Below are 25,844 nucleotides of genomic sequence, written 5' to 3' on the forward strand. Positions count from 1 at the left end.
GCCCATCACCACCACCTCTTACCTCTAGGACTAGGCGTGGGGTCCGAAGCACATCACTCCTATTTATACTCCATTTCCTACGACCCTTGCAACCAAATCCTCTTCTTCCTCATCCTTCTTTTCTAGCGCTCTCTCTCGCTTGTCTTCTTTCCTTAGACAAGAAAGAGGAGGAGGGAAGGGGTTTCCTCTTTGTTTGCTCATTTGTTGCTGCGTTTGTTTGTAATTTGGTAGCAGAATGGCCATGGCTAAGTTTGTGGGTGTGATGTTGTTGGTACTGCTTGCCATCTCTGTTCTCCATGGAACCGTGGTGAGTGCTTTAATTTCTTGCTTGGGTTGAGCCCCACACGGTTCACGTTAGCCTAGATTAAGCCAACCCCATTACCATTACCATTACCAAAAACAAAAAGCATTTATCCTGGATGTTCATTTTACTTATTCTCTTCTTCTTTTCTGGTTTATTGCAGGTATCAGCCAGAGAGGCAGAATATCACTTGGATAGTGTAAGCCCTCTTACCCATATTCTCTGTTTTTTTTTTCGATTTTGGAAATATATACAAGTGATTCATGGATAGTTTCCGTCTGGACTTAATTGCTTTAGCGGGTTCTATAGACTAAACACCATCAATGTTTTGTATATTTCAGAACCGATCTGGACCAGGGAGTCTGAAATCATACCGTAAGTATCTATCTATACCCTCTTCTTCTGCTGCTTCTTGCTTCTTGTTTCTACTTTCTCCTGCTAACTAAACCAAGATCGCGCAAACCAGTGCATAAAATGCGCTATAGCCCGTCAGTCAAACCAATTTAATCTGACGGGTGAAAAAGAAGGATTTCAAGGGAGACTGGGAAAGAGAGGGGGGAATTGCTGGGAGATTGAACTTGATATTAATCATAGATTGACGTTGGTTTGTGTTTGAACTTTGAACTTTGATGTGTGTGAAAATGATCAGAATGCCCATCGCAATGCACGAGGAGATGCAGCAAGACACAGTACCACAAGCCATGCATGTTCTTCTGTCAGAAGTGCTGCAACAAATGCCTGTGCGTGCCTCCGGGTTTTTACGGCAACAAGGGCGTATGTCCCTGCTACAACAACTGGAAGACCAAGCGTGGAGGACCCAAATGCCCTTGATGACTCAAATACATTGACATATATAGATAAGATCATAAGAGAGAGAGAGGGGGGAGAAGACACGGTTACAACCACTACTTAGTAGAGATTAATAGGCATTAGTACGTAATCTACCAAAGTAATTGCTAGTTAGTCTCTTCCTTCTTTACTTATTATACTAAATACTAGTACGTACTGCTAGTAGTAGTGAGTGCAGACTGCAGATGATGATTTGTTTTTTATTTATTTCTTAATTCCTCAATTACTGTAACTGTTAATGTTAAGTCTCAAATGTTGGAGTGGAGTGAATCGCTCCTTTGGGTTTCGAATTTCAAGGGTGTTGTATTTCCCAAATGAGAGTGGGGCCAAAGTAAAGAAAAGGCAATGATGGTTGTATGGGTGACTACTTTTTATAATCGTATCTTAAATAATATTAAAAAAAAAAAGCTTAATTTCTTTTTCTACAGTCTGCGATTCATTAGTCACTGTGATATAATACAAATCAAAACACAGTGAAGATCATTAAGATTGATGGCTGCCTGGGTCTGGGTATTAAAGTAAAACACAAAGTGGGGTCAATCACTTTAGGATTAACAGATAAAACGGTAATCCACTAACAGTGGTCGGTGGTTAGTGGTCAGTCACCAGACTCCTAACACTAGCAACGAGGGGGATGTCCTTTTTTTAAGCTTTAACCAAACTCAAGAGTTCCCAATCACGCATATAGATAAAAGGTGGGAAGTGGAAAAGCAGGAATGAGGAATGACCCTCCTCCTTCGTTCCCCCCAGGGCCCATGTGCCATGTGCAGTTGATTTCACCATCTTATATCGTTAATATCCGTTAAATCCAAATTCAACTTAGTTGGACTGACGACGCTAAAATTGACAAGTTCCTTGGATGCATGCATCTTCCATCTCTCACTCCGCTGTGCCACACTGCATTTTTTTATTCCATCGTGTCAAATGTCACATCCATAGAGGAGATGACCCACCAAAACCGAAAACTATACGGCTAAAGACCGGCTGACGAAGGAGATGATGAAGACACTTCTAATTATAAACATTACCAACTAAAATTCATAATTAATGCCAAAGTCCAAATTACATTGAAGCTTAGAGGATTAAGCTCATGCCTATGTGTGTGACATACAAATACAAAAACTTTATCACTTAACCACAGTAAATTTGTTTAAGCAATAAAGGTTTTACCTTTTAACCTTTAATCCAATTTCAAATACTTCACAGATAGAATAGTATTAATAAAAGTTATTATTAATTAATATTCAATACTTCATTTTTCTTTCATTTTCCAAACATCCCCAAATTTAAAATATATTTATATCTTATTTATAATTATTTCAAACTTAGATTTAGTATTATTAATGTAATTATAAGATTTATCGAAACATTCTTGATATTCATACTTGCTCAATAATTCCACCATATCTATACTATACTGATACACTTTTCAATACCGAAATTTAGAACCTCGGTATACAACTGTAGACTAGAATTCAAGAAACTAAGACCTGACTTCTTCAAGAAAAATTTAAGGCTGTATTTGGTTTGAAAGAAAATGTAGGGAAACGTGTACAAGGTTTGTATAGGTTTTCCTACCTTTTCTTTCAAACCAAACATGGCCTAAAAGATCCCTCCCTCCATCTCTCCAAGAATACGACTGAGATAGCTCCACAATCAGATCTAACGAGCCTCAGATAAACCTTGGTTAATCTACTTTATCTTCTAGAAGCCTCAAATTATGAGCTTGGTTTGCCGCACATCTCTTCAAATTACGATCCAGGCATCTTTCAAAGACGTTCTCAAATGTGGCATATCATTCTCCTGTATCTCGAAAGTGGACTTCAAGCGTTTGTCACTGAGATCTCTTGCATTCACTGTTGGGTAGGAGCCGCTTAGAGTTCAAGCGACTATTTGTGAAACTAGTAAACAGGTGCGCACATCTGCACATGACAGTTTTTAAAGTGAGAATAAGGAATATATATGCCATTTTTATGTCCACTGTATGCTTAGACATGTGGATAGAAATTGTCCAATGAAAATTCTAGAAAGAAAAGGGCATTTGCTTTTTTATAAGTAGTATAGATGTGAAAGGGATTCATCGGAGTTAAAATGCTCAAGCCCTCCTCTCTATTTGTTTTTGGTACTTGATGAAGGAAGAATTGATCCGACCTTGTAATCACTCAACATGTGGCAAAGGCAAACAGCTTGGCACAACAGCGCGCCTGGGGCGCGAGCACCAAAGGGAGGAACTAGCAGTCCGAACTCCCTACCAGCAGTCCGAACTCCCTACAAGGAGCCTGAACTCCCTACAAGGAGCCCGAACTCTCCCTTGGGCCCCGAGCCTCACACAAGGCAATGACCCGAACTGGCCCGCCTCATAGCAGTTCGGGACACTCCCCTATCTTGAACTCAAGACTTCACCTCGCTCACCACTCCAGCACTTTGCCTCCAGGACGCCGAACTGAACAAACATACCATACCTGACACCGAGGAGGTCCGTATCCAAGGGCGGCGCACCTGACTGACTTGGGATCTGACGCTTGATAGCTGCATTTCAACGGCCACCTGCCACCGCCACCTACCACCATCATCGCCAGTCGCAAAGACGGCTCCGACAAAGAGAGCAGTGGCGGTTCTGTCTAGCAGAGGGGATGACACCCGAACTGGTAGGAGCCCAGAGGTAATCATACCCGACCTGACAGAAGCTTAGAAGTGAGTGCACGAGGTGGTTATAAAAAGTTCCCTACCCCCCAAGAACAAGGTATGTGAACTTTGCGCCATCTGGTTCTATCTTGCCTTTGAGAGAATTCTAACTTGAGTTTCGGAGCATTCATACCGGGTTCCCCCCGGAGCTTCCTCATCTTCTCTGTTTTAGGCTCCCTGTAACTCCATTCAGAGGCAAGGTCGTTGACAGCTAGGACCAGTCGGATTGCGCACCATCAATTGGCGTCGTCTGTGGGAAACGCTTTTAAAAGCCTCCCTCTAAACTCTCATAACCTCTTTTCTCCAAAAACCCCAACACTCATGGCTTCTTCTAGCAACGCCAGACGTGGCACAGAGACAAACACCACCGAGGAACAACTTCAAGTCCCCGTGGTGTGCGTCAAACAGCTCACCATCCCCCTTTCGGTGGATGGGATCCCCAGCTTGAATGCGCCACAAGCAGTGGCGCCCGTAAACCTTCCTGCCATGAGCATCCCCTTTCCTCTCCCTATCGAAACAACCTTTACTGAACCAACTGTTGTCCCCCTGGCAATCAGCCAGAACCAATTGGACGACCTGATGCAATGCATGCGGGCAATGCAAGCCCAAATGCAACAATTCCAGCAACATCAGCTCCAGCAGCACCAAGTACTGCACAACATCTCCCAGTATCACTATCAGCAGCAGTTCCCCCAACTGCCTCTGAACCAACCACTACTTCCACCTCGGCACCCTGCTCCGAAGCCGGTTAAGGCCTCCCCTCAGGATGGATGCCCCCACCAGGGAAAAGCCTCCCGGCCCCAGAACCCCCCTAACAGCCAGGCCTCATCCCCAGGCCGAAGAGAGAGAAAAATCACCCCCGCCTCGCAGCTCGCAGCTCGCAGGCGGGTTAGGAACCTCGCCCGCAAAGTCAGCACCTCGACGCTCCAGGCCCGAGTTCCCGCTCACGGAGAACCGATTCAGCGCCCTGGCAGCAGACTACCAGCATTCCGAGCCCATGGAGCTCGGCAACACAGAGGCCAGCAGTGCCAGTACCAGGCCCACTCAACAACGAAGGCGCCGAACTGCCACCCGTGTCCTGCCCAAGCTCAGAAGTAAGGAAGAGACGAGCTCGGACGAGGTAAAAGCTGCCCCGATTCTCTCAGTTCCTTCCCCCCTCGCATCAGAACTCCTAGTAGTCCCCATGCCCAGAGATTTCAAGCTCCCACCTTTGGACAAGTATGATGGGTCCTTCGACCCCAACGACCACGTTGATGCTTTCCAGTCCCAAATGCACCTCGCCAGGGCCAGTGAATCGTGCATGTGCGTGGCCTTCACCACCACCTTCAGGGGGGTAACCCGCACTTGGTACAGGAACCTGGCCCCCGGGTCGATAAGATGCTGGGCCCAGTTCGTGCAGGTCTTCACCGCACACTTTGTCACCAACAAGTGGTGCCCCAGAACAGAGGAAAGCATCTTTGGAGTAGTCCAGAGAGAAGGAGAATCCATCCGGGGCTACATCAAGCGGTTCAATGAAGCGTGCTTGCAGATACCGAGATTAGACCCCGCGGTGCAGCTCGCGGCAGCCAAGAGAGGAGTAACGTACAAAGAGTTCAAATGGCACATGGTAGCTAACCAGCCCGCAGCCGTGGCCGAATTCCTCAAGCTCGCGGATAAGTTCATGAGAACAGAGGAAGAAATCAACCAACGGACCGAAAGCGGGAACGAGAAAAGAAAGAGGGAAGGCGAGCCCTCCAACCCAGTCGACAGAAAAAACCCGGCCCGGGAGCCGAAGCCGAACCAGTCGTTCCGACCTCCCTTAGCAGTTTGGACAGATTACACGCCGTTAAACACGAGGCGGACCGAGATCTTAATGACAATCAAGGACACCCCATACGTAAAGTGGCCACCTCGCCTAAAGGAGAATCTGAATGAGAGAAATAAAAATTTGTACTGTAGTTTCCATAGAGGCCACGGTCATAGTACCGAACAGTGTAATAATCTCCGGGACGAGATAGAGGGACTCATCCGTCGCGGATACTTGAGGAATTTTGTACAGCATGATAATAATAATAATAACAATAAGGCAGGTCGGCAAGGGGAGCACGGAAAGGATGCCCCCGAATCTAGCAGCAGACCAGCCGAACCATTGCAACGACAGCCTCCGGAAGAGAGGCCGGTTCGGGGAACCATCCATGTAATAGTGGGAGGTTCGGTGGTAGCAGGGTGTACTTCGGCAGTGGCCCGGACATCAGTTCGCGAAGCAGCCCAAGAGGAACAGAACCCCCCAAAGAGACCAAAGACTGAAGAGCCGATCTTCTTCACGAAAGACGATGCGCGAGGGGTCTACTACCCCCACGATGACGCGCTTGTCATAAAACTGATGATCAACGACTTCGAGGTCAGGCGCGTACTCGTGGATTCGGGCAGCTCGGCGGACATCCTCTTCAAGTCAGCATTTGACCAGCTACAGTTGCAGAAGAGCAAGCTAAAGCCCGCGAACACTCCTCTTGTGGGTTTCAGCGGAGAGGAAGTCAGGCCCCTCGGAAAAATAACAGTACCTGTAGAAGTCGGCACATGGCCTTGTGCGGTCAAACTCAACCATGATTTCCTGGTGGTCGCGACCCCTTCCCCATACAATGCCATAATAGGGCGGCCAATTACGCATATCCTGCGGGCAGTAGTCTCCACATACTATTTGATAATGAAGTTCCCTACAGACTTCTGAAGGGAAAAACCAAGGCGGCCGACGACCTTGAACTGGAGCAGCCTACGGAGCAAGGCGAGGAACGAGCTTCGCCCACAGAGGAAACGGTCGCAGTCCCGACTTTGGCTACAGACCCAGCTCGCACACTACAAATCGGTGCTTCCGTCGAGGAACCACTACGAACCGAACTGGTGAGTTTTTACTTCAAAATTTAGATATTTTTGCCTGGTCCGCGACTGACATGCCCGGTATTGACCCCAGCCTTATAACTCACAAACTTAATATTGACCCTGTAGTCAGACTCGTTAGACAGAAGAAACGCAACTTAGCCCCAAAGCGCTGGAGGGCGGTCGATGAGGAGGTCGAAAAGCTCCTCGCAGCAAATTTCATAAGGAAAGTTCATTACCAGAGCTGGGTAGCCAACCCAGTGCTGGTGAAAAAGGCAAACGGCAAGTGGCGCATGTGCGTCGACTACACCGACCTAAACCGAGCTTGCCCGAAAGATTGTTTCCCCCTCCCCAGAATTGACCGCCTAGTGGACGCGACCTCGGGACATGAGTTGCTAAGCTTCCTGCACGCCTACTCGGGCTACAACCAAATCAGGATGGACCAGTCCGATGAGGAAAAAACCAGCTTCATAACCAAGTTCGGCCTGTACTGCTATAAGGTCATGCCCTTCGGATTAAAAAATGCCAAAGCAACCTTCCAAAGACTTGTAAATAGGCTGTTTCGGCCCTTGATTGGCACGAAAATAGAATGTTATGTAGACGACATAGTCGTCAAGACGCAATTTTCACAGGAATTAATACAAGACTTAGATTCTGTCTTCCAAATCCTGCGTCAATTTAGCATGAAACTAAACCCTAACAAATGTGTCTTCGGTGTCACCTCGGGCAAGTTCCTAGGGTACATTGTCAACCGGCGCGGTATTGAGGCCAACCCGAACAAGATAAAGGCTATCCTAGATATGAGACCACCCCGGAAAGTAAAAGAAGTTCAGAGGCTAAACGGCCGCATAGCCGCTCTAAGCCGCTTCATGTCCAAATCAGCAGACCGCTGCCTGCCTTTCTTCAAAGCAATCAAAGGCAAAGGGTTCGAGTGGACCCAAGAATGCCAGCTCGCGTTCGACGAGCTAAAATGCTACCTCGCTAGTGTGCCAACCTTAGCCCGGCCCGAGGAGGGCGAGGTCCTAGAACTATACCTCTCGGCAAACGACGAGGTGGTTAGTTCGGTACAAATAAAAGAAGTAGATCGGGTCCAATGACCCATCTATTATGTTAGTAAAATTTTGCAGGGAGCAAAGACAAGGTACCCGCAGATAGAAAAGCTAGCATACACATTGGTGATAGCAGCTCGGAAACTCCGCCCATACTTCCAGGCTCACATTGTCATCGTCTTGACTGGCAAACCTCTGAGGCAAGTTTTACTCAAGCCCGAGGTTTCCAGTCGACTGACGAAATGGGCCATCGAACTCAACGAGTACGACCTCTAGTACAAGCCATGAACTGCTATTAAGGCCCAAGCCTTAGCAGATTTTATCGTTGAGTGCACGTTTAACCTCGAAGCCCCTGGGCCGGTCAAGCCCGAGATCCCCAGTTCGGGCGAGCCCGAAGCTCCCAAGCCAATAGAGTCTAAACCCCGTGAAGTAGTAGCCAGTGTGGCATCTCTCCTGGTTAGGCCAAACGCGAACTGGGATGAGGAGCCCTAGATCCTTCACGTAGATGGCTCCTCGAACCAGCAGGGCAGCGGGGCTGGAATAGTGCTACGCGGCCCGAGCGACACGAAATTGGAATACGCACTATGCTTTGAGTTTGCGGCATCCAACAACGAGGCGGAGTATGAGGCACTGATAGCCGGGCTGAACCTAGCGCACAAGGTAAGAGCAAAGCACGTAGTTATCTGCAGTGATTCCCAGCTCATGGTCAACCAGGTTACGGGCGAATACGAAGCACGCGAGCTCACTATGATTGCATACTTGGCAAAAGTAAAGGAGGCTCTGCTCAACTTCCAGTCACACTTCATCAGGCAAATCCCGAGGTCAGAGAACACTGAGGCCGACGCCTTGTCCCGGTTAGCCAGCACGAGTCAACACCATGAGAACCGTGTACATAGAGGACTTACCTCGGCCCAGCATTCTCGGTGGGGCAGAGGAGGTCGCTCCCGTCCTTGAAGCAGAGTCGAGCTGGATCAACCCACTCACGAGCTTCTTACTAGATGGAACCCTCCCTGTGGACCGCAATGTAGCCAAAAGGGTGTAGCGCCAGGCAGCCAAATACGTCATAATAGACGAACGGTTGTACTGACGATCCTACACGCTCCCCTACCTGCGTTGCTTGCGACCTGCCGAAGCCGAGCTCGTACTCTGCGACACTCATGAAGGTCTGTGCGACGGACACCTGGGGGCAGAGCCCTCGCCCAAAAGGCACTTCGACAAGGATACTACTAGCCAACGATGAAGGTAGAAGCCGTCGAGCTCGTCAGAAAATGCGACAAGTGTCAGAAGCATGCCAATATCCACCATCAGCCTGCTGCCGACCTCAAGTACCTCACTAGTCCATGGCCCTTTGCACAATGGGGCATCGACCTCCTGGGGCCATTCCCGCCAGCAATAGGTGGGAGAAAGTTCCTAGTGGTGGTTGTAGATTACTTCACAAAACGGATAGAAGCTGAACCTCTGGCAACAGTCACAGCCCGAAACATACAGAACTTCTTTTGGAAGAACATAGTATGTCGCTTCGGGCTACCTCGGGTACTGATCTCCGACAACGGCAAACAGTTCAAGGATATCAAGTTCCAAGAATGGAGCCAAGATATGGGAATTCGTCAGAACTTCACATCGGTCGTACACCCGCAGGCAAACGGTCAGACAGAAGTAATGAACAGAGTCATCCTCCGCGGACTGAAAGCACGACTAGACCGGGCTAAAGGGTTGTGGGCGGACGAGCTACCAAATGTTCTATGGGCTCACCGAACTACGGAAAAAACCGCCACGGGAGAGACCCCCTTTAACCTCACCTACGGCACTGAAGCGATAATCCCGGCAGAAATCGAAATACCTACATTGTGACTAGAAGCATATGACGATCAAACAAACGGAGACGAGTTGCGCACCAACCTCGACCTACTGGATGAGGTAAGAAACCTCGCGCACATCCGAACAGCGGCCTACCAGCAAAAAGTAGCTCGGTACTACAATGCCAGAGTAAAGCGGAGCTTCCGCGTCGGCAACCTGGTTCTCCGTAAGATCATGGTACCCGAACCCGGCGTGGGCAAACTCGGACCAAATTGGGAAGGACCCTACAGAGTAAAGAAAGCACTCGGGGGGGTATACGAGCTCGAAACCTTAGAGGGTAAGCAAGTACCCCGAACATGGAACATCGTCAACTTAAAGCGATACTACCTATAGACCACCAAGCGAAGTGGATAAAATCGCCACCAAAGCCTTAGGGCTAGGATGCCAAGCTAACAAAGGAACCTCGGCATAGGCAAGCGAAGAAAGCCAAAGGCGAAACAGAGACAACGAACTAATAGGGACATCGGCATCTCAGAAATAGTTAACCAAAAGAAAAGTCATTCCATTTCAAAATAAGGGAGTACATTTCGAAAAAAAAAATTTACAGGCCCGGAGCTACTTCATTATCGGAAGGCACTTCAACGATACCCGAAGGCCCTGCCTCGCCCTTGGAATCTGGCTCACCATCAGCAGCATTGGCCATCTCCTGAGTTATGCGTGAAGTGGATATGGCACTGATATCGAGCTCGAGGTACGTATTCCGGATCATCCACCGGCTTAGCTTGAAGCCCCTTTGGTACGAGTCCACCATTAGGTCGTCAAAGCTCGGGGAGGCGATGTACTCATCAACAGCCTTCTTCTTGGCATCTTCAATACCTTGACAAAAGATCTGCATCCTCTCCCTAATGTCCTCCTGAAGGTATTCGACCTGATGCTGCAAATCCAGCCTCAGGTCCACCATGTGCTTCACTACGACTCCCATGGCCTCGGCATCTCTCTGAGACCTCGCCTGCCTGGCCTCTGTAGCACGAGCAGCCGCCTCAGCAGCTCGGGAAGTCGTCTCGGCAACACGAAGAGCCTCTTCAGCAGCTCGCGCCTGCCTCGAGCTCCTTTCCACCTGGGCCGCCAAGGCGTGGATAGAAGAGTTCACCTACCAAAAAGAAAGAACGAGTGATCAAAAGAATGACAGCAAGAAGGATAAAAGCAAAAGAGCTCGATAAAAAGTCTGACTTACCACCATGGCATGAGTAACAGCACGGCAGGCCACCTGGTGCAGAGGGAGATCAGTCCACGCCGCGACCTCCTCGGGGAAAATGGCCTCCTTACTCTTCTGAAGAGCGTAGGTCGGCGACAGCACACTCCTGAATTCCCCTGGGGCCCCCGAGCCCGAGGGCCCAGCTCACGTATGAGCAAACCTAGAGTAAGGAGCACCAGAGTAGGTGAGAGCCCCCGTGTAAGTAGTCTCAGCGTACGGGCCCCCTCCCGCTTCTTGCATTGGAGGAGCCATCTCGAGCTCCCTGGGCGGATCATCTGACGGGTAGTCCGATACCTCGGGCTCCGCATCCTGGGGCAGCTCGGCGCGAGTACGCTTGGCGACTCGCTTCCTCCTCTTCATGCCTTGGAACAAGTGCCCACCACGAGTCCTTCCTGAGTCCATCACACCTGCAAAAAAAGAGTTTGGCATCAGAAAAAAGCAAGAGACAGAACAAAATAGAACCTCTAAGTAAGGAACCTACCCGAACTCAGGCCGGCCGCAATGAGCTTGGCCTCCATCAAATACTGTTGGCACTTTAGCCCAAGCCGCGCCCATTGCCGGAGGCCCTTCACCGTCTCTTTGTCAAGTGTAACACCGGAGTCAGGGGCGGCCATCCCCCATCCGATCTGAAACGGCCACCCCAGCATACTTCGCACCCCAAAGTAGTCTCGCTTCCACGCCGGGACCTTGTTAGGAAGTTCATGTAAAAGCTTAAAACCCAGGCAAGGAGATAGGTAATACGCACGCCTACGCCCGGGGAGGAGACCCGCTTGCTTCTTAAGCATTAAGATGGAAAAGAAGATCTCCAAGTCTAAAGGAAAGCCCTGTTCGCAAAATAGGGAGATTGTCCCCACCAAATTACGAATGGAGTTCGGGTGAAGTTGGCCGACCGTAACGCCGAAGTGATTCAAGACCTCAACAAGGAGGGGATGGAAAGGCAATCGCAGCCCTGCAGCGAGCTGCTCCCGGAATATCACGATCTCATCAGAACCGTGTTCCCAAGGAAAACTACCCAAATAACCGTACTCCCCAGGCAAATTGTAACAGGTAATAAGGGATTGGAGCCCCTCAGGCATCATGGTCGAGGGGCCAAACTTGTCTAACGTCCGACCCCGACGAGAGGTGGACGCCAAACTACCCAAGGCGACTCGACCTACGGGTTCGAACTCTTCCTCGAGCTCTACCTCCGGCTCGCTAGGACTATCAGGGGATGCAACTTGGTTCGTGGAACCTGCATCTGACCCACTTGAAAAACCGTCTGAGCTATCCAAGCTAAACATCGAGGAAAGAAGGTGGATTTCAAGAAGGTACTCACCCGGAAAAAAGCTTGAACAAGACTACGGGAAATTGAACGAGCAAAAAACCTTGAACGCAAACTGAAAGCCTGGACGCGAGCTCAAGAGACAAAGCACAAAAGTGACAAAGCGACTGGGGTCCCCCACTATTTATACCCACAGTGACCGAGAAGCAACAACACAGATCAAAGCCAATCCGACGGCCCGCAGTCACGTTGACCGCACGTCCCCTGAGACCTAGACGTGATTGGCGCACGTCTTTCTGAAACTGACAGAGCGCTGACGCACGTCTTTCTGAAACTGACAGAACGCCAGCGCACGTCTCCTCACATTAAAAGTGGTAGCGGCATGTTTTCAAAATTTGAAAAGACGCCTGCTATCAAGTCTTCCAGCGGCGCGCTTTTTGAATTTTTGAAATAAATAGCGCGTTGTCACGTCTGTCGGCATTTGTAGGCAGGTCGGCGCGTTTCCCGCCTTTTGGGCGCTCGAAGAAACCCAAAGAACCCTGACAACGCACATCGTGCTATCAGTCAACCGAGATTCGAAGTACGGGACAAATCCACCTGCCACCTTGCGAACTCCCCGCACCAAGGCAAGACCCTTAGCACGAGGAGTGGGGGGCAATTGATGAAGGAAGATTTGGCCCGACCTCGTAATCACTCAACACATGGCAAAGGCAAACAGTTCGACACAATAGCGCGTCCGGGGCGCGAGCACCAAAGGGAGGAACCAGTAGTCCGAACTCCCTACCAACAGTCCGAACTCCCTACAAGGAGCCCAAACTCTCCCTTGGGCCTCGAGCCTCACACAAGGCAATGACCCGAACTGACCTGCCTCATGGCAGTTCGGGACACTCCCCTATCCGAACTCAAGACTTCACCTCGCTCACCACTCCAGCACTTGGAGACCTTTGCCCTAGTAGCCAAGATGACCACCATCTGAGTTCTGTTATCCCTTGCAGCAAATCATTCTTCGCCCCTGTTTCAGATGAATGTTAAAAATGCCTTTCTGAATGGAGACTTACAAGAAGAGGTTTACATGCAGTTGCCTCCTGGATTCTATGATACAGAGACAGGTAAGAAGGTTTTACCGACTGAACAAGGCATTGTATGGTTTGAAGCAATCACGTAGAGTCTGGTTTGATAGGTTCAGATTAGCCCTTGGAAAGTTTGGTTATGTACAGGCCCAGTCAGATCATACACTATTCATCAAGAGGGTGGAGTCCTCTCTGACACTACTTGCAGTATATGTTGATGATATTGTGGTGACAGAAAATGACAGTCATGAGATTGAGTCCCTCAAACAGCTCCTTCATCAAGTATGCTAATATTTTTTGGGTATTGAGGTTGCTAGATCCAAGCAGGAGATTCTTATCTCTCAAAGAAAATATGTTCTAGATCTGTTGGCGGAAACTGGAAAGTTGGGTGTTAAGCTGGCTGATACACCCATCGAACAAAATCACAAGATTAGTGCAGAGGGCGGAGAGCCTCTTGAAGACAAAGTTATGTTCCAACGGTTGGTTGGAAAGCTCCTATATCTCTGCCTCACTCGGCCGGATATCAGCTATGCAGTTAGTGTTGTTAGCCAGTACATGCACTCCCCTAGAACTTCTCATCTTCTTGCGGCAGAGAGAATATTAGCATACTTGAAGAGATGCCCGGGTAGAGGTATACTGCTCAAGAACAATAATCACATGAGTGTGGAAGTCTATACAGATGCCGATTGGGCTGGGAGTGTTGATGACAGAAGGTCTACCTCTGGATATTGTGCCATTGTGGGAGGTAACCTTGTCTCTTGGAGGAGTAAGAAGCAAAGTATTGTCTCCCGCTCCAGTGCTGAAGCGGAATACAGGTCAATGGCTAATGGAGTGGCTGAAATCTTATGGCTGAGGTCACTACTTGAAGAGTTGGGTATTGACTATGAAAAGCCCTTAATGTTGTATTGTGATAATCAGGCAGCTATTAATATAGCCCACAACCCAGTGCAGCATGACAGAACTAAACATATCGAAGTTGATCGATATTTTGTGCGAGAAAGGGTCACATCACAAGAAGTGTCTTCCGTACATCACATCTAATATGCAGCTCGCGGATATCCTCACCAAGGTTGTACCAAGGAAGAAGTTAGAGACAGACCTATCCAAGTTGGGAATGATAGATATCTCAACTTGAGGGGGAGTGTAGAGAACACTGATGTGGGCCCCACTGCAGTGGTCCCCACTGTGTTCGTAGGACAGCATGTGTAGTTATTTGTTTCAATTATAGTAGTGTCAGTTTGAGTCAGTTTGTTAATTCAGTTGTTATTTATTTTAGCTTTTATTTACTTTATTTATTATGTAAGTACTAAGGGCAAATGTGTCATTTCCATTTATGTACTAAACATAACCTATAAATAATAAGAAAGTGGCGGCGGCAGATCTGTTAGAATCTGTCCCTCCTTTCAACCACTTGTGTTCTCCTGTTTCTCTTCTATTCTCTCTCATTTCTCTCACTTTTCTTCTATTTTGTAAACCTAAAACCTATTAGGATTCAAGACTGATTACAGTCTTGATCTTCTACTCTATTCATAACAGTTCACCATATGGGGGGCATTATTTGGTTAATGCCAGACTGGCAAGCTTAAGAATGTGGGTATGAATCTGAGGGCATACCAAATCTACCCCTCCCAAGACCCCAAATATCTGGGACCAATATTGGGTAATGGCCTTCATAATGGTTTGACCATAGAAGGGAAGAAAAGGTCCAACCAGGTTGAATTGGCCTACACGCAACCAATGTTTTAAAACATGGAGGCGTGATGCGAAGCGTTCCACTACCTAGAGGCATGAGGCGTAATTCAGGACGCAAGATGCGTAAGCCTCCCGAACACAAGGAGGCGTATGCCTCCTTAAGAGGAGGGGGGTTAGGAGGAGGATGAAGAGGAAGGGGAGATCTCATTTTTCTTTATTTTAAATAAAAATATTTTTATATTAAGAAGAAAAACAGGAGGGATCAAATAACATAGTAACCTTCGTAGGTAACGTCCACCTGCGCCCAAACAAAGAAGAAAACCAAAGCCAAAAATCTGCAACAAAGGGGCAGGAAATCAGTAAGTGGCAACAACTCTCATTATTGGATTTGCACAAGACACACCAGTTCGAGGATAGGCAGGAGTTAGGTCTTCTCTTCTAAAGCAAGTCCATAGTATTTATCTTCCCATGAACTACTTCCTAGCAGAAGGCTCTTACCTTGGTTGAATGGGTCTACACCAAAACTCTTTGACGGGAAAGGAAGAAACTGAGGAATCACAAAAGGTCTGAACAAAGAAGCACAAGAGAACAAGCCCTTAGGGTTGGGGGCCCAAATCCACTTGCCAAGTTTACCAGGTACCAAGCAAACATTTTGAAGGAGTTGTAGAAGGTCCAAACAAGCCAAAATTTCATTATACCCAAGACCTCTACGAAATCCAAAGTCCCAGTTGAGGTCCATAGGATTTGAAGGGGAAACAACAAACCTTGATACAAACTCATTTTTGTACAAATAAACCAAGTATAATGAGGGGAAAAGTTCCATTAACGGACAAGAACCAAGCCAAATATCCTCCCAAAATTTAACAGAAATCCCAGAACAAACATCATTCCTGACGAAGCGGAGAAAGTGAGGTAGGATATTGTGAATAGCTTTCCAAGGCAAGGCCAGAGTAGCTTTGTTGGATACACCTACTTCCCAACCATTTCCCTATGCTGGCTATTACTTCATGCCACAATCTATCCCTTTCCACCGGCCACCTCCAAAGCCATTTCCCTAACAATGCCTTATTCTTTTTATCCACACTACCAATACCCAATCCTCCTTGTTGAAGATTTCTACAAACCACCTCCCATTTAATCAAATGATCCTTCCTTCCATCATCCAGCTCCCACAAGAAGTCTCTCATAATCTTCTCAATTCTCTTGGCTTCTTTTTGGGAAATTCTAAACACTGATAGGAAATAGATTGGCAGGTTAGCAAGTGTGGATTTGATCAGGGTAATCCTTCCTCCCAGAGATACATATTTCCCCTTCCAAGCTGCCAGTTTCTTTGCACATCTCTCCACTATGGGGTTCTAGAATCTACTTTCCTTGGGGTTTGCACCTAGAGGAAGTCCTAGGTACGTCAAGGGCCAACTAGCGATATAACACTCCAAAATATTTACAGAAAAGTCCAGTTCCTCTTCCTCTAAGTTGATTCCTGCTATGCAACTCTTATCAAGGTTGACTTTCAGATTAGAGATGAGCTCAAAATTCTTCACCAGCTCCTTCAGATTCCTTATCAAACTTTGCTCTCCACCTTCAGATTAGAGATGAGAACTTGATGCTTTAATACATGATGATTCGTGACTCTTTCTTGTAATTTTGAATGCAGCTAGCCAGCTAGGGTTATGTTCTTGCCTGAACTTAATTAGCTTAGAAATAAAAATCATTGCCTGAGATTTCACTAATCATTACATGGACATGACAATCATAACCAGATAGATGCTGGACTAGGATCCAAAGCTTCAGCCACCTATATGGTTGGATTCAACTTAAATATTATATTTGTGGTCTCAGGGCAAGAAAAAGCCCAATAAACAAGAGCACCCCAATATTATACCAACCCTATAGGAGATTTCCCTTTATTTTTTTTTCTTTTAGCAATATTTAAGAAATATAAAAGCTGATATGAAAGAGAAATACCATCAGATATTAGATGTAGAATCATCTGATGCAGTCTCTTTTCCCTTTCTGTATCTAGCAAGGTGCTTATGGTACTCTTCTAGCTCTTTCTCCAATTTTTCAATGAACTGGCTTGTGTGTTCAAGAGACTGTTCATACCTATATTTTTCCAAGGCCTGCAACATTCAGAGAAATAAGAAGCAGAAAGAGAACATTAGCATATTGAAGCTAAGATTTCACCATATATGTGCAAGATAAGAGTATAAAAAATAGTCACGTCTGAAATGACAGATACATTCTAATCAGGTATAAAAGAAGAAATACACATATAAAATAGGAATTTCAATCTTTTCCCATATCTGGAAACTCAAAGCCTTCACTGACAACAACAACAACAACAGCAACAACAATAACAATTCTATTTTTGTAAAACATCTATAGGAGCAAAAATGGGGATCACTGCTTGGTGTGGTGATAAAATCTCAGGCTGAAAGCAAGAGAAAATGGGTTCAAGTCAGAGAGCAGCCACTTTGTGCCCCACCCCAAAAAAAATCTGGGACCAACATTGGGTACCAGTCCTTAGCTATAAGTGAAAATGTTACCTGAAGCAAATATTTAGAATCAAGAAGCAACAAATCCATAAAATGAGTTTAGAAAAAAATAGGATACCATGGTGGACAAAAGGCAGGCAATATGAACAGTATCAGGCATAAACTCATCAGAGTTGAGTTCACTCAAGATGGGGATAAATGATAAAGAGTTATCAGTTATAGAGACAAAGACATAAATAAGCTAATGGAAGGAACAAGGAAATTTTGCAGTGCTGCACTTCCCAGGATGCCCAGCTTGAGAACAATTCATTATATTGAGAAACCCAACCATTTGATCAGAAAGTAACTTTATCCACAGTTGACTTTGGCACATTATTGCATCACATGAAGTTTCATAGCAATTTGATTTGTGGATATGGAGATATTGTCAACTAGATAGATACATGGGATATTTTCATAATAAATAGTAGCTATTTTCTGATTATATGGTCATTTTTATTTTACTTTGAGCTTGTATAAAATTTGGAAGTTATTGTTATATTAGATTAGTTGTAATAGTAATACTGATGACATTAAAAGTTATGTAAGTCAAAGTCATAGTTGTCGGTCAACTAGGTTTTGTCCTGTTCAAAGTTAACAGGTTTTGGTGTTCCTTAGTTTTAAAATGGGAGAACATGATTTAAAAAGAAGATAAGGGTTTACAAAAAGGACTGCCCAAGTGCCCAACCCCCCTCATGTAAGATAACAAAGTATTGATTTTCCTCCTTTCAAGTAGTGGTGATCATCAAAAACTGAAAAACCAAACCAAAAATTCCGGTTAACCGAACCAGTTGGTTCAGTATTTTTGAACAACCAAAGTTACTGGTTCAGTTTCAGTTAACTAATACAAAAAACCAGCAGTTAACTGAATCGACCGGTATATTTTATATATATAAATGAATATATGCATTAATATAAATATATATTTTTATGATATATAATATATTATTTATTCTTTATAAAATAATATATTATATGTACTTCTAGTATTTTTATTATATATTTGTATATTATTTATAATATACATTATAAATATCAAAAAACCGAAAAATAGACGAACCAAACTGATCAACCAGTTAACTGATTGGCTTCAGTTCGATTTGAGTTCACGGTTTTCCAATAACCGGTTGGGTTTGGAAAATAGGCCCACAGTTAAGTTAACTGAACCATGAGCACCCCTACTTTCAAGGTTTGGAAATTCCCAGATTCTCAGGGTGCTGATGACAAGGTCCATAACATCTGCTATTAATTATGCACCTCTATAACTCTTTCCCAGATTCTCAGGGTTCTTATTAATTATGCTCCTTTTTCTTTATCAAATTGCAAGTGAATAAATAAAGCTACTGAATCTTTTCTTTCCAAGATGAAATAGAGGATGGATGGAGAGCAGTACCTTGTTCTTGGATAGGGTATCTGGAGGTGACATAACCTGTGGTTGGACATAATTCTTTCCACAGTAGAATATTATAGTATTGTTGGCTTTTATATCAATTACAATGCCTTTACTTAGCTGTGCAAGTTCTTCAGCATATTCATAAACCTGCCCAGGCTTGCAGGGTTTACAAACAACCTTCACTGTTTCATGCTTCTTCCAATGGAGATGCATATTGAGAACTACACCTCCAAATACTCCACGTCTTCCAACTATGACATAATTCTTCTTCTTCTCACCAGTGCGCTTTAGGTAAAATCTTTCTTCTTCAGTCAAACTTTCCGGATCATATGTTTCAGCCGGAGCTTTAGGAACCTCAAATTTCCTCAGCTTTTCAATCAGCCACAGCTCCTTCCGTTTAGCCTGTGGCAGGTAAAATAAAATTTCAGTGATATTGATCTAATATTTTGCATTACTGAAGATATATATATTTGCCGAAAACAGAAGAAAGACACTAATGCAAGATGGCATATGTGATATCCCCCTCTTCTCCTTCTAGTGAAATCACTTGAAAATAGTGAATCCTACAGTGAGGCCAATATAAAGGTTCAAGCTCAGAGATAATTTAAGGATTTCCAAAAAGAATTAGAATGTACACAAGGAATTTATTCATATAATTTTTATTTAAAACTTGTCTAGAGCATCTACATGGTAGAAAGAAAGTGGCATCTTAAACAGGGAAAGAAGAGTTGCATTAAGTATACCAACCTTTTCAAGTTTGTATCTAATCCTAACTTCTGGATTTGGGGACCTGATCTTCTTCTTGGCCTTGAGTCGGTAGAATCTGAGTTCATTTAGTTTTGCTTTTTTGGACATCTTCACACGTTTGGGCATCTTCTTCCCTTTTATTTGGGACCCATTCTTGTCAGGCGGTAACTTATCAAGGCAAAATCTAACCATATCATTGTCTGTTTTTAGCATCACTGGAACATTGCTCATGTATTTAACTTGTTGCCATTTTAAAAGAGCATTATGGATTTCATGCAAATTTGTATTTTTTGAGCACAAAGAAGAAAACAGAGTAGACATGCATAACGATTCTAAGCTACAGCTAGTTGCTCCATAGCTTCTCTGGTGTGCACATGCAACATGAGTAAAAAAACATTTAAAGGAAATTGTCCTCTGCAAATATAAGAGTCTAGGCATGGCTTGAATTGAACAGCAGAAACAGACCAGAGAACCCCTGCATAAAGAATGCTACCAATTAATCATAAAGTAGTACAAAGAAGTCATCAGATAAACATTATTACCAAACACTGCAGTGTCCCTAAAAACCAATATTGTTGAAGGAGAGGATCTTGCTTAGCCTTGAAAGACCATCAGATTTGAAAGCCAAGAAGAAATTTACTCGTTTTCTTATTCATTCGAGCTTCCACACAGACTAAAAGTGGGAATAGGAAACAAATAAATAAATCTAAAATGCACATACATAGATAACTAATCCATAGAAAGAGAACAACAAATGCTACTTCAGGCAATATTACCAGAATTTGGCCATTTTGGTTCTTTAGAAGTTCATTTAAACAATAAGGGTTTCTGACACATGTCCATCCAGGAGTCTGACTCAGCAAGATGATAAAACATGGACTCGTGGACATGTTTATGGAAAAGTTTATACTATTAAAATAGTTCATATTTTATGCTTTCTAAGATTATATACCTGCAAAAAATGTTGCCTTGATTACTAAGTCACATTTGTTACATTGTCTGTTCATTTATGTCAAATAAGCTAGGAGACAGAAGTGATCTGTGGCAAGTTGAAGGAGATAGAAGGGCTAGGGTCAGACCGAAAAGGACATGGTTTGAAGTAGCAAGAAATGATTAAGCACTTATTATTTAACAATGGATATGGCACTAAACAACAGAATGGCAAAACAGGATTCATGTAGCCAAGCCCATATAGTTGGGATAAGCAGGGGTGGAGCAAAGCATATTGGTGGGGGGTCCTTAGTCCCCCAAACTTTTTTGTTAAAACCACTATTTATATAGTTAGTAAGAAGAGGCAGGGTCAGAAGCATAATTAAGTGGGTCCTTGCACCCCCCCCCCCCTCCCCAACCTTGAAAGTCCCACTAAAATGTTAAGGATCACTCTCTAACCCTCCTTCAATTCACAAAACTAAAAATTTTGTTTATTTTCTTTAAAAAAAAAAAAAAAACTGCTAACAGACCCAAACCTTCCTGCCCCATTTCTCTCCAAACCCTACCTCCTCTACTCCCTATCTCATTTTCTTACTTAATTTGCTTCCCCCAAAAGAAAGTTCCTAGCTCTGCCACTAGGGATAAGGCTTTGATGATGATGATGATGATGATGATGAAGTTAGGAGACAGAAAATGTCATGTAAAAATGTCCTCAATAATCCATGGACTCTGGTGAATGCATGTCTGACACAAACACATTGTTCATTTAGGAGAGTCTATGTGACAAATGACCTTGAAAATTGAAATTAGCACATGATGGAGGCTTTTAACTTAGTCGGCCCCATATAGTTCAGACAAGGAAAAAATGACAGGCTTTAAACTAGCTCCATGGAAAAAGTAGTGGATTGGGGGAAAAAGGATGCCACCTTAGCTTCATGTGTGAAAATACATTTTATGGACAAATTTCTAATCCTGGTATGTTTAAACATCATACTTGTTTTGTCCAAACAGAACATCAATAATTTCGTTCTCAAAATTGAACCTCAGTTCATTTCATTTTTAATCAGTAACAACAATCACAAATTCACAACACAACACTATTAATAGTAATATATAATAGAATGAGTGAGGAAGAAATGCATGTATCTTTAGAAAACAGTATAAGTGAAGAAGCTGTGGTAACCAAGAGAATCAGGAATGCTTCTGTCTTGGGCAGATATGCATGGTTTGTTTAAAGGAAAGCCTTACAGTGCTTTTTTTACTGCAAATTTTTTTCACAGATATGCTCTTTCAGTTTCTCAAATATATGTTGTTTTTTTTTGTAAATCCTCAATGTACAGTCGCTTGTTTTACATGGCCCTCTTTGTGAAATGTTTTCTTTCAATACAATACTATACCAATCCTCAAATGATAATGATAATCATAATGATAATGATAATGATGATGATGATAATAATAATAATAATAATAATAATAATAATAATAATAATAATAAAATGAATGCAGGGAACAAGTAAACATCTTAAAGTGACATTTCTCAACCTCAAGTAATAAAATTATATCGAAGGCTTAGTAAATGAAATCTCAGGCCTACTAAGTCAACTCTACCTACCCCCTTCTTTGTCATCTGATGATCTACAAATCTACATGAACAAGCTGTTCAAGCGATATGGCAAAGATTTAGCTTCCCAAATAAGATGCCTCTGGGGCCAAGGGCCAACTGAACATGTAGACATCCATCCAATTACTGATGGCAATCACCTTACTCAATCAACCATACTAATCCACTTTTCAAAAAAAAAAAAAAGAGGATAAGGTTTTTTTCTTTTTCTGGAGTTTTCAATATTTACTAGCAGAATTCAAAAGGTTAGCACTTAGCAGATATGAATCCAAAAGGTAATATAGCGTGGACATTATTTTTCACTTTGTAGTCTATGGGTCAGTTATAAGAATTATTGTTATACCCAATACTTTCTCACCAAAATTATACAGGCTTCATTTCTGAATTTACCAAGGATTTCCTCTGTGTCTTAAAATGATTATACTCCTAGTTCATCCTCTCTATCTTAGAATCATCTATTTTTCCACTTGTCTCTTTCAAATGCTTGAATGAGACTAAAACCCATTCTTCTACTCATAATTAGCCATTCCTTTTTCTTCTTTTTCCTTTTCATCATGGATTGGTCGTTGGTGTCAACTTGAAAATGAATGGGAGAAAGATAAAAAGGACTGGAAAGTTTTCTCTTCTCTTCAACTATGAAAGAAAACACTAGTAAAGAACTAAAGATCATTATTTTTGAGAAACCATTCTCATTCAAAACCCTTTTGCAACTCAAAGTTGCTGATTGTAGAAACAGACCTAGCCACTGGCAAAATCAGAACGACCACCAATGCGAAAGGGAATCTGCATGGTTGACATTCATAACAAACTGCAATACATGTAAGGCCTGACCAGCTCTCAGTTCTAGAGAAGGTGCATTCAGATAAGGATGAGTCGAGAGAAAAAAGGAAAATGGAAGTTACAACTATATCAAGCAAATCTAGTCGAGGCTGACAGTTCAGCAGACTTTAGTTGGTGACTTCACAGTCTGCAACTCACAGATCATGTTACTAACACTATGCCGCCATAATTAGCCTCAATCAGCAACCGGAAAGAGACTAGCCCATTGTACTAATTGTTGAAATAAATGCTAAAATACGTAATTAACCTAATTAATCTAACTAATATTTAAGTGGAAGAATTATAAACTATCTCGTTACTATAAAATCCAAAATGAAATCTTGAAAGTGAACGACGACGAAATGGATGCAAGGTGATATCCAAACCACAAAAATAAAAAAGAAACATTTTTTATCAATAAAAATAAAGAGAAACATTAAACTACAAAATCCTTGAAAAAGAACGAACCTAGAGGTGAAGAAGCAATACCTGGATGAAAGAGAGTGATCGAATACAGTGTCTCGATACAAAGAAATCATTACGGAGTGTATGGATTGAAGCCTCTTATGACTGACGAATCGAACCAGAGACGCCATGGAAAACTCAGATTATGTTTTTCACGAAAAAGAAATTTTACTGAAAAACCTCGTTTAGCTGCTGCGTAACGACTACAGGGGACTCGGGATGGAATCGTCTGTCTTCCCACTCTGTCCGCCATCAGTGTCCTCCCATTTAGGGAAAGCCACCTCTCCTAAACACGGGACTCCCTTAGTCCATGTGCGAAGAAAGATACGAGCTTCCGTCTCTCTATGTCACTCTTCTCCTTTCCTTCGGCGACTGGCGACTAAGTGATACAACATGAAATGGTATTCGTACCACAAATGCAATTCAAATTTGTAAGTTATAACAAACCAGATCCAAATTGGCCATATTCGAGTGAAAGTCCCTTTAAAAATGAAATGTTTGATGATAAAATCTGATTTCAGAGATCACATTGATGATAAAATCACCCTTCTCAGTAACCTGCCTCCTTGTCTCAATAACCTGTACAAATCACACGCTTGATAAGCATTCATTATTCAGTTCCACTTCCATCATTTGTTTGCTCTTTTATCGAAATATAGCTTTGATCGTAAACGATGTCAAGCCACAACCGAGAACCAAACCAGTACCCACCTTCCCTATCTCTACCCCCCTCCCTCTCCTCCTCTCTATTTTACACCATTTAAATTATTGAAACAGCCAACAAAACCACTCTTCACCCTATACTCGCTCTTACTTCACCTCTACATCAACTGGTATTCGATGGATTGCTTTTAACGATGATAAACCCGTAGGCCTTTGTCAGAAATTTGTGGAGATATACCGTTCCACTAAATGGCCAAAAGAGTTGTCATAGAAACAAGCAGACTGAAGGATATCTAAAAGGATTTTCTCCTCCAAACTCTCTCTATCCCTCTCCTCACATCACAGGCGACTCCTTGCAGCTTGTCCAGCTCTTGCATGCTAGTCGGGTTCGGCAATACGTGTTTTGAGTATCCGTCCAGCTGCCCTATTGTTACGGTTCAGCACAGGCTTAGCCTTACCTACGCTTGGCAGGCTTACGTTAGGGACATGCCCGTCATTTTCGCCTGTAAGATTTTTGGGAGAACTGATGTCATCTTCGGGCAGACCACCAGAAGCTTAACGTACTCTTTGAGGAGGGGTGGTCGACCTCCTTGGGTGCCTAACCTTGGCACTCCTAGACCTTCATCCCCTTGCGGGGCGGCCCTGGTTAACGGCTAGCATGGCTACCAGGGTTCCTCATGGGCGCACACTTGCTCATGGGGACAGTGTTGGACCGGCACTGCGCTACCGATACTCAAGGGAGGCTTGGCATGCGGGCCTGGCTCAAGCACGTCCCTTCACTTCGCCAGCCCCTTGCCCAAGCTGATTGAGCTATCCCGTTGCCCTTAGCGCACGGGTGTGTTCCGGCCCAAGCGGTTGCCTATCATCAGGGCACACAGGTGCCTGTCATCATCGGCATACAGGAGACCCTTCACATCGGTGCCAAGTCACCTCATCGGCGCATGGTCGCCTTCCATGATGGTTGTCCCCCTTTAGCACGTAAGTGGCGCCTCCCATGGACCGGTCTGAGCCAGGAGAGTGCCCCGGCCATTGGACTTGAGGTCATGATCCAGTACTACTGACGTTGGTGGAGCCATCCCATCGGGCAACTCCTAGCCTCTAAGCGCAGAAAGGCTTGTCTTGGCCTGCCTTGGCCAGGACGCCGCACGGGTTTCTTCCGCTGTAGAACTACCCCCGTGACAGTTGGTATCAGAGCAAGTTGGCTAATTGCAACAGCAGTTGGTTTTCAACAGATTAGCCCAGAGCCAGTTGAAGCGGTCATTTCGACAAGCAGCATTTTGTGGGGTGCGGTCCCTAGTCACCTCCACCCAGGATCGAGCAGAATTCAGATCAGGCCTGACAAGAGGCCATTTCATAGTTCGTGTCCCCATTCCAATGACACTAAAACAGCTTCCCTTGCGGTTGCAGACGCTTTGGTTGTTGTCCTCATGCGGTGGCAGACGCGTGAGCCTTGATAGGAATGTGGGTACACTACCGAAGCAGAATTCAGATCAGGCCTATCAAGAGGCCATTCAATGTTCGCGTTCCCATTCCAATGACCCTAAAACAGCTTCCCTTGCGGGTGCAGACGCATTGGTTGTTGTCCTCATGCGGGGGCAGACGCGTGGGCCTTGTTAGGAATGCGGTTACGCTAGCCGTTGGAGCATGGCGGCCCTACACCGGCAAAGTTTCAGGTGGACATGCTCAGTTTTCAGGTTGAACACTTGCAGCAGCAGAAGCTCATCTTAAGGCGAGTGCATGTTCGGCAACTCATGGGTAAAAGTTGCCACACTCGCGTTTGAAGCGGTCAGGTCTCCTTGAGGCAGCAGCAGTGGGGCCCCCTCGGAGTGAAGATGTAGCCCGAGTCGGCGAGGCGAAGCG

The 25,844-nt window shown here is 44.6% G+C and overlaps 2 protein-coding genes across 5 annotated transcripts; one reads left to right on the forward strand and one right to left on the reverse strand.

The window, feature by feature from the left end:
* LOC104597505 (gibberellin-regulated protein 6) lies at window positions 1-1,577 on the forward strand. Its single transcript, XM_010259089.3, has 4 exons — window positions 1-307; window positions 465-500; window positions 643-676; window positions 951-1,577. The coding sequence occupies exons 1-4, from the start codon at window positions 236-238 to the stop codon at window positions 1,130-1,132; spliced, it is 324 nt and encodes a 107-aa protein (XP_010257391.1). The 5' UTR covers window positions 1-235; the 3' UTR covers window positions 1,133-1,577.
* Window positions 1,578-2,147: 570 nt separating this feature from the next.
* LOC104597516 (putative CRM domain-containing protein At3g25440, chloroplastic) lies at window positions 2,148-24,408 on the reverse strand. 4 transcript variants are annotated; one of them, XR_016084161.1, is made up of 6 exons: window positions 23,346-24,408; window positions 19,487-19,961; window positions 18,740-19,141; window positions 16,778-16,932; window positions 15,092-15,147; window positions 2,148-3,072 (listed from the first exon to the last, which is right to left on the reverse strand). XR_016084161.1 is itself a non-coding variant. In XM_010259101.3 (5 exons), exons 1-4 carry the CDS (start codon window positions 23,450-23,452, stop codon window positions 16,780-16,782), a joined length of 1,137 nt encoding a protein of 378 aa, XP_010257403.1. In that variant the 5' UTR covers window positions 23,453-24,408; the 3' UTR covers window positions 2,148-3,072; window positions 16,778-16,779. The 4 variants fall into 4 exon arrangements, 2 of the variants coding, with proteins under 2 accessions (XP_010257403.1, XP_010257415.1); XR_016084160.1 differs by lacking the exons at window positions 2,148-3,072; window positions 15,092-15,147 and adding exons at window positions 3,079-10,684; window positions 10,769-11,196; XM_010259101.3 differs by lacking the exon at window positions 15,092-15,147.
* Window positions 24,409-25,844: the final 1,436 nt, after the last annotated feature.

The sequence above is a fragment of the Nelumbo nucifera genome, chromosome 3, assembly GCF_055504915.1.
Source record: "Nelumbo nucifera cultivar China Antique chromosome 3, China Antique-T2T, whole genome shotgun sequence".
In the NCBI taxonomy this organism is placed as follows: domain Eukaryota; kingdom Viridiplantae; phylum Streptophyta; class Magnoliopsida; order Proteales; family Nelumbonaceae; genus Nelumbo; species Nelumbo nucifera.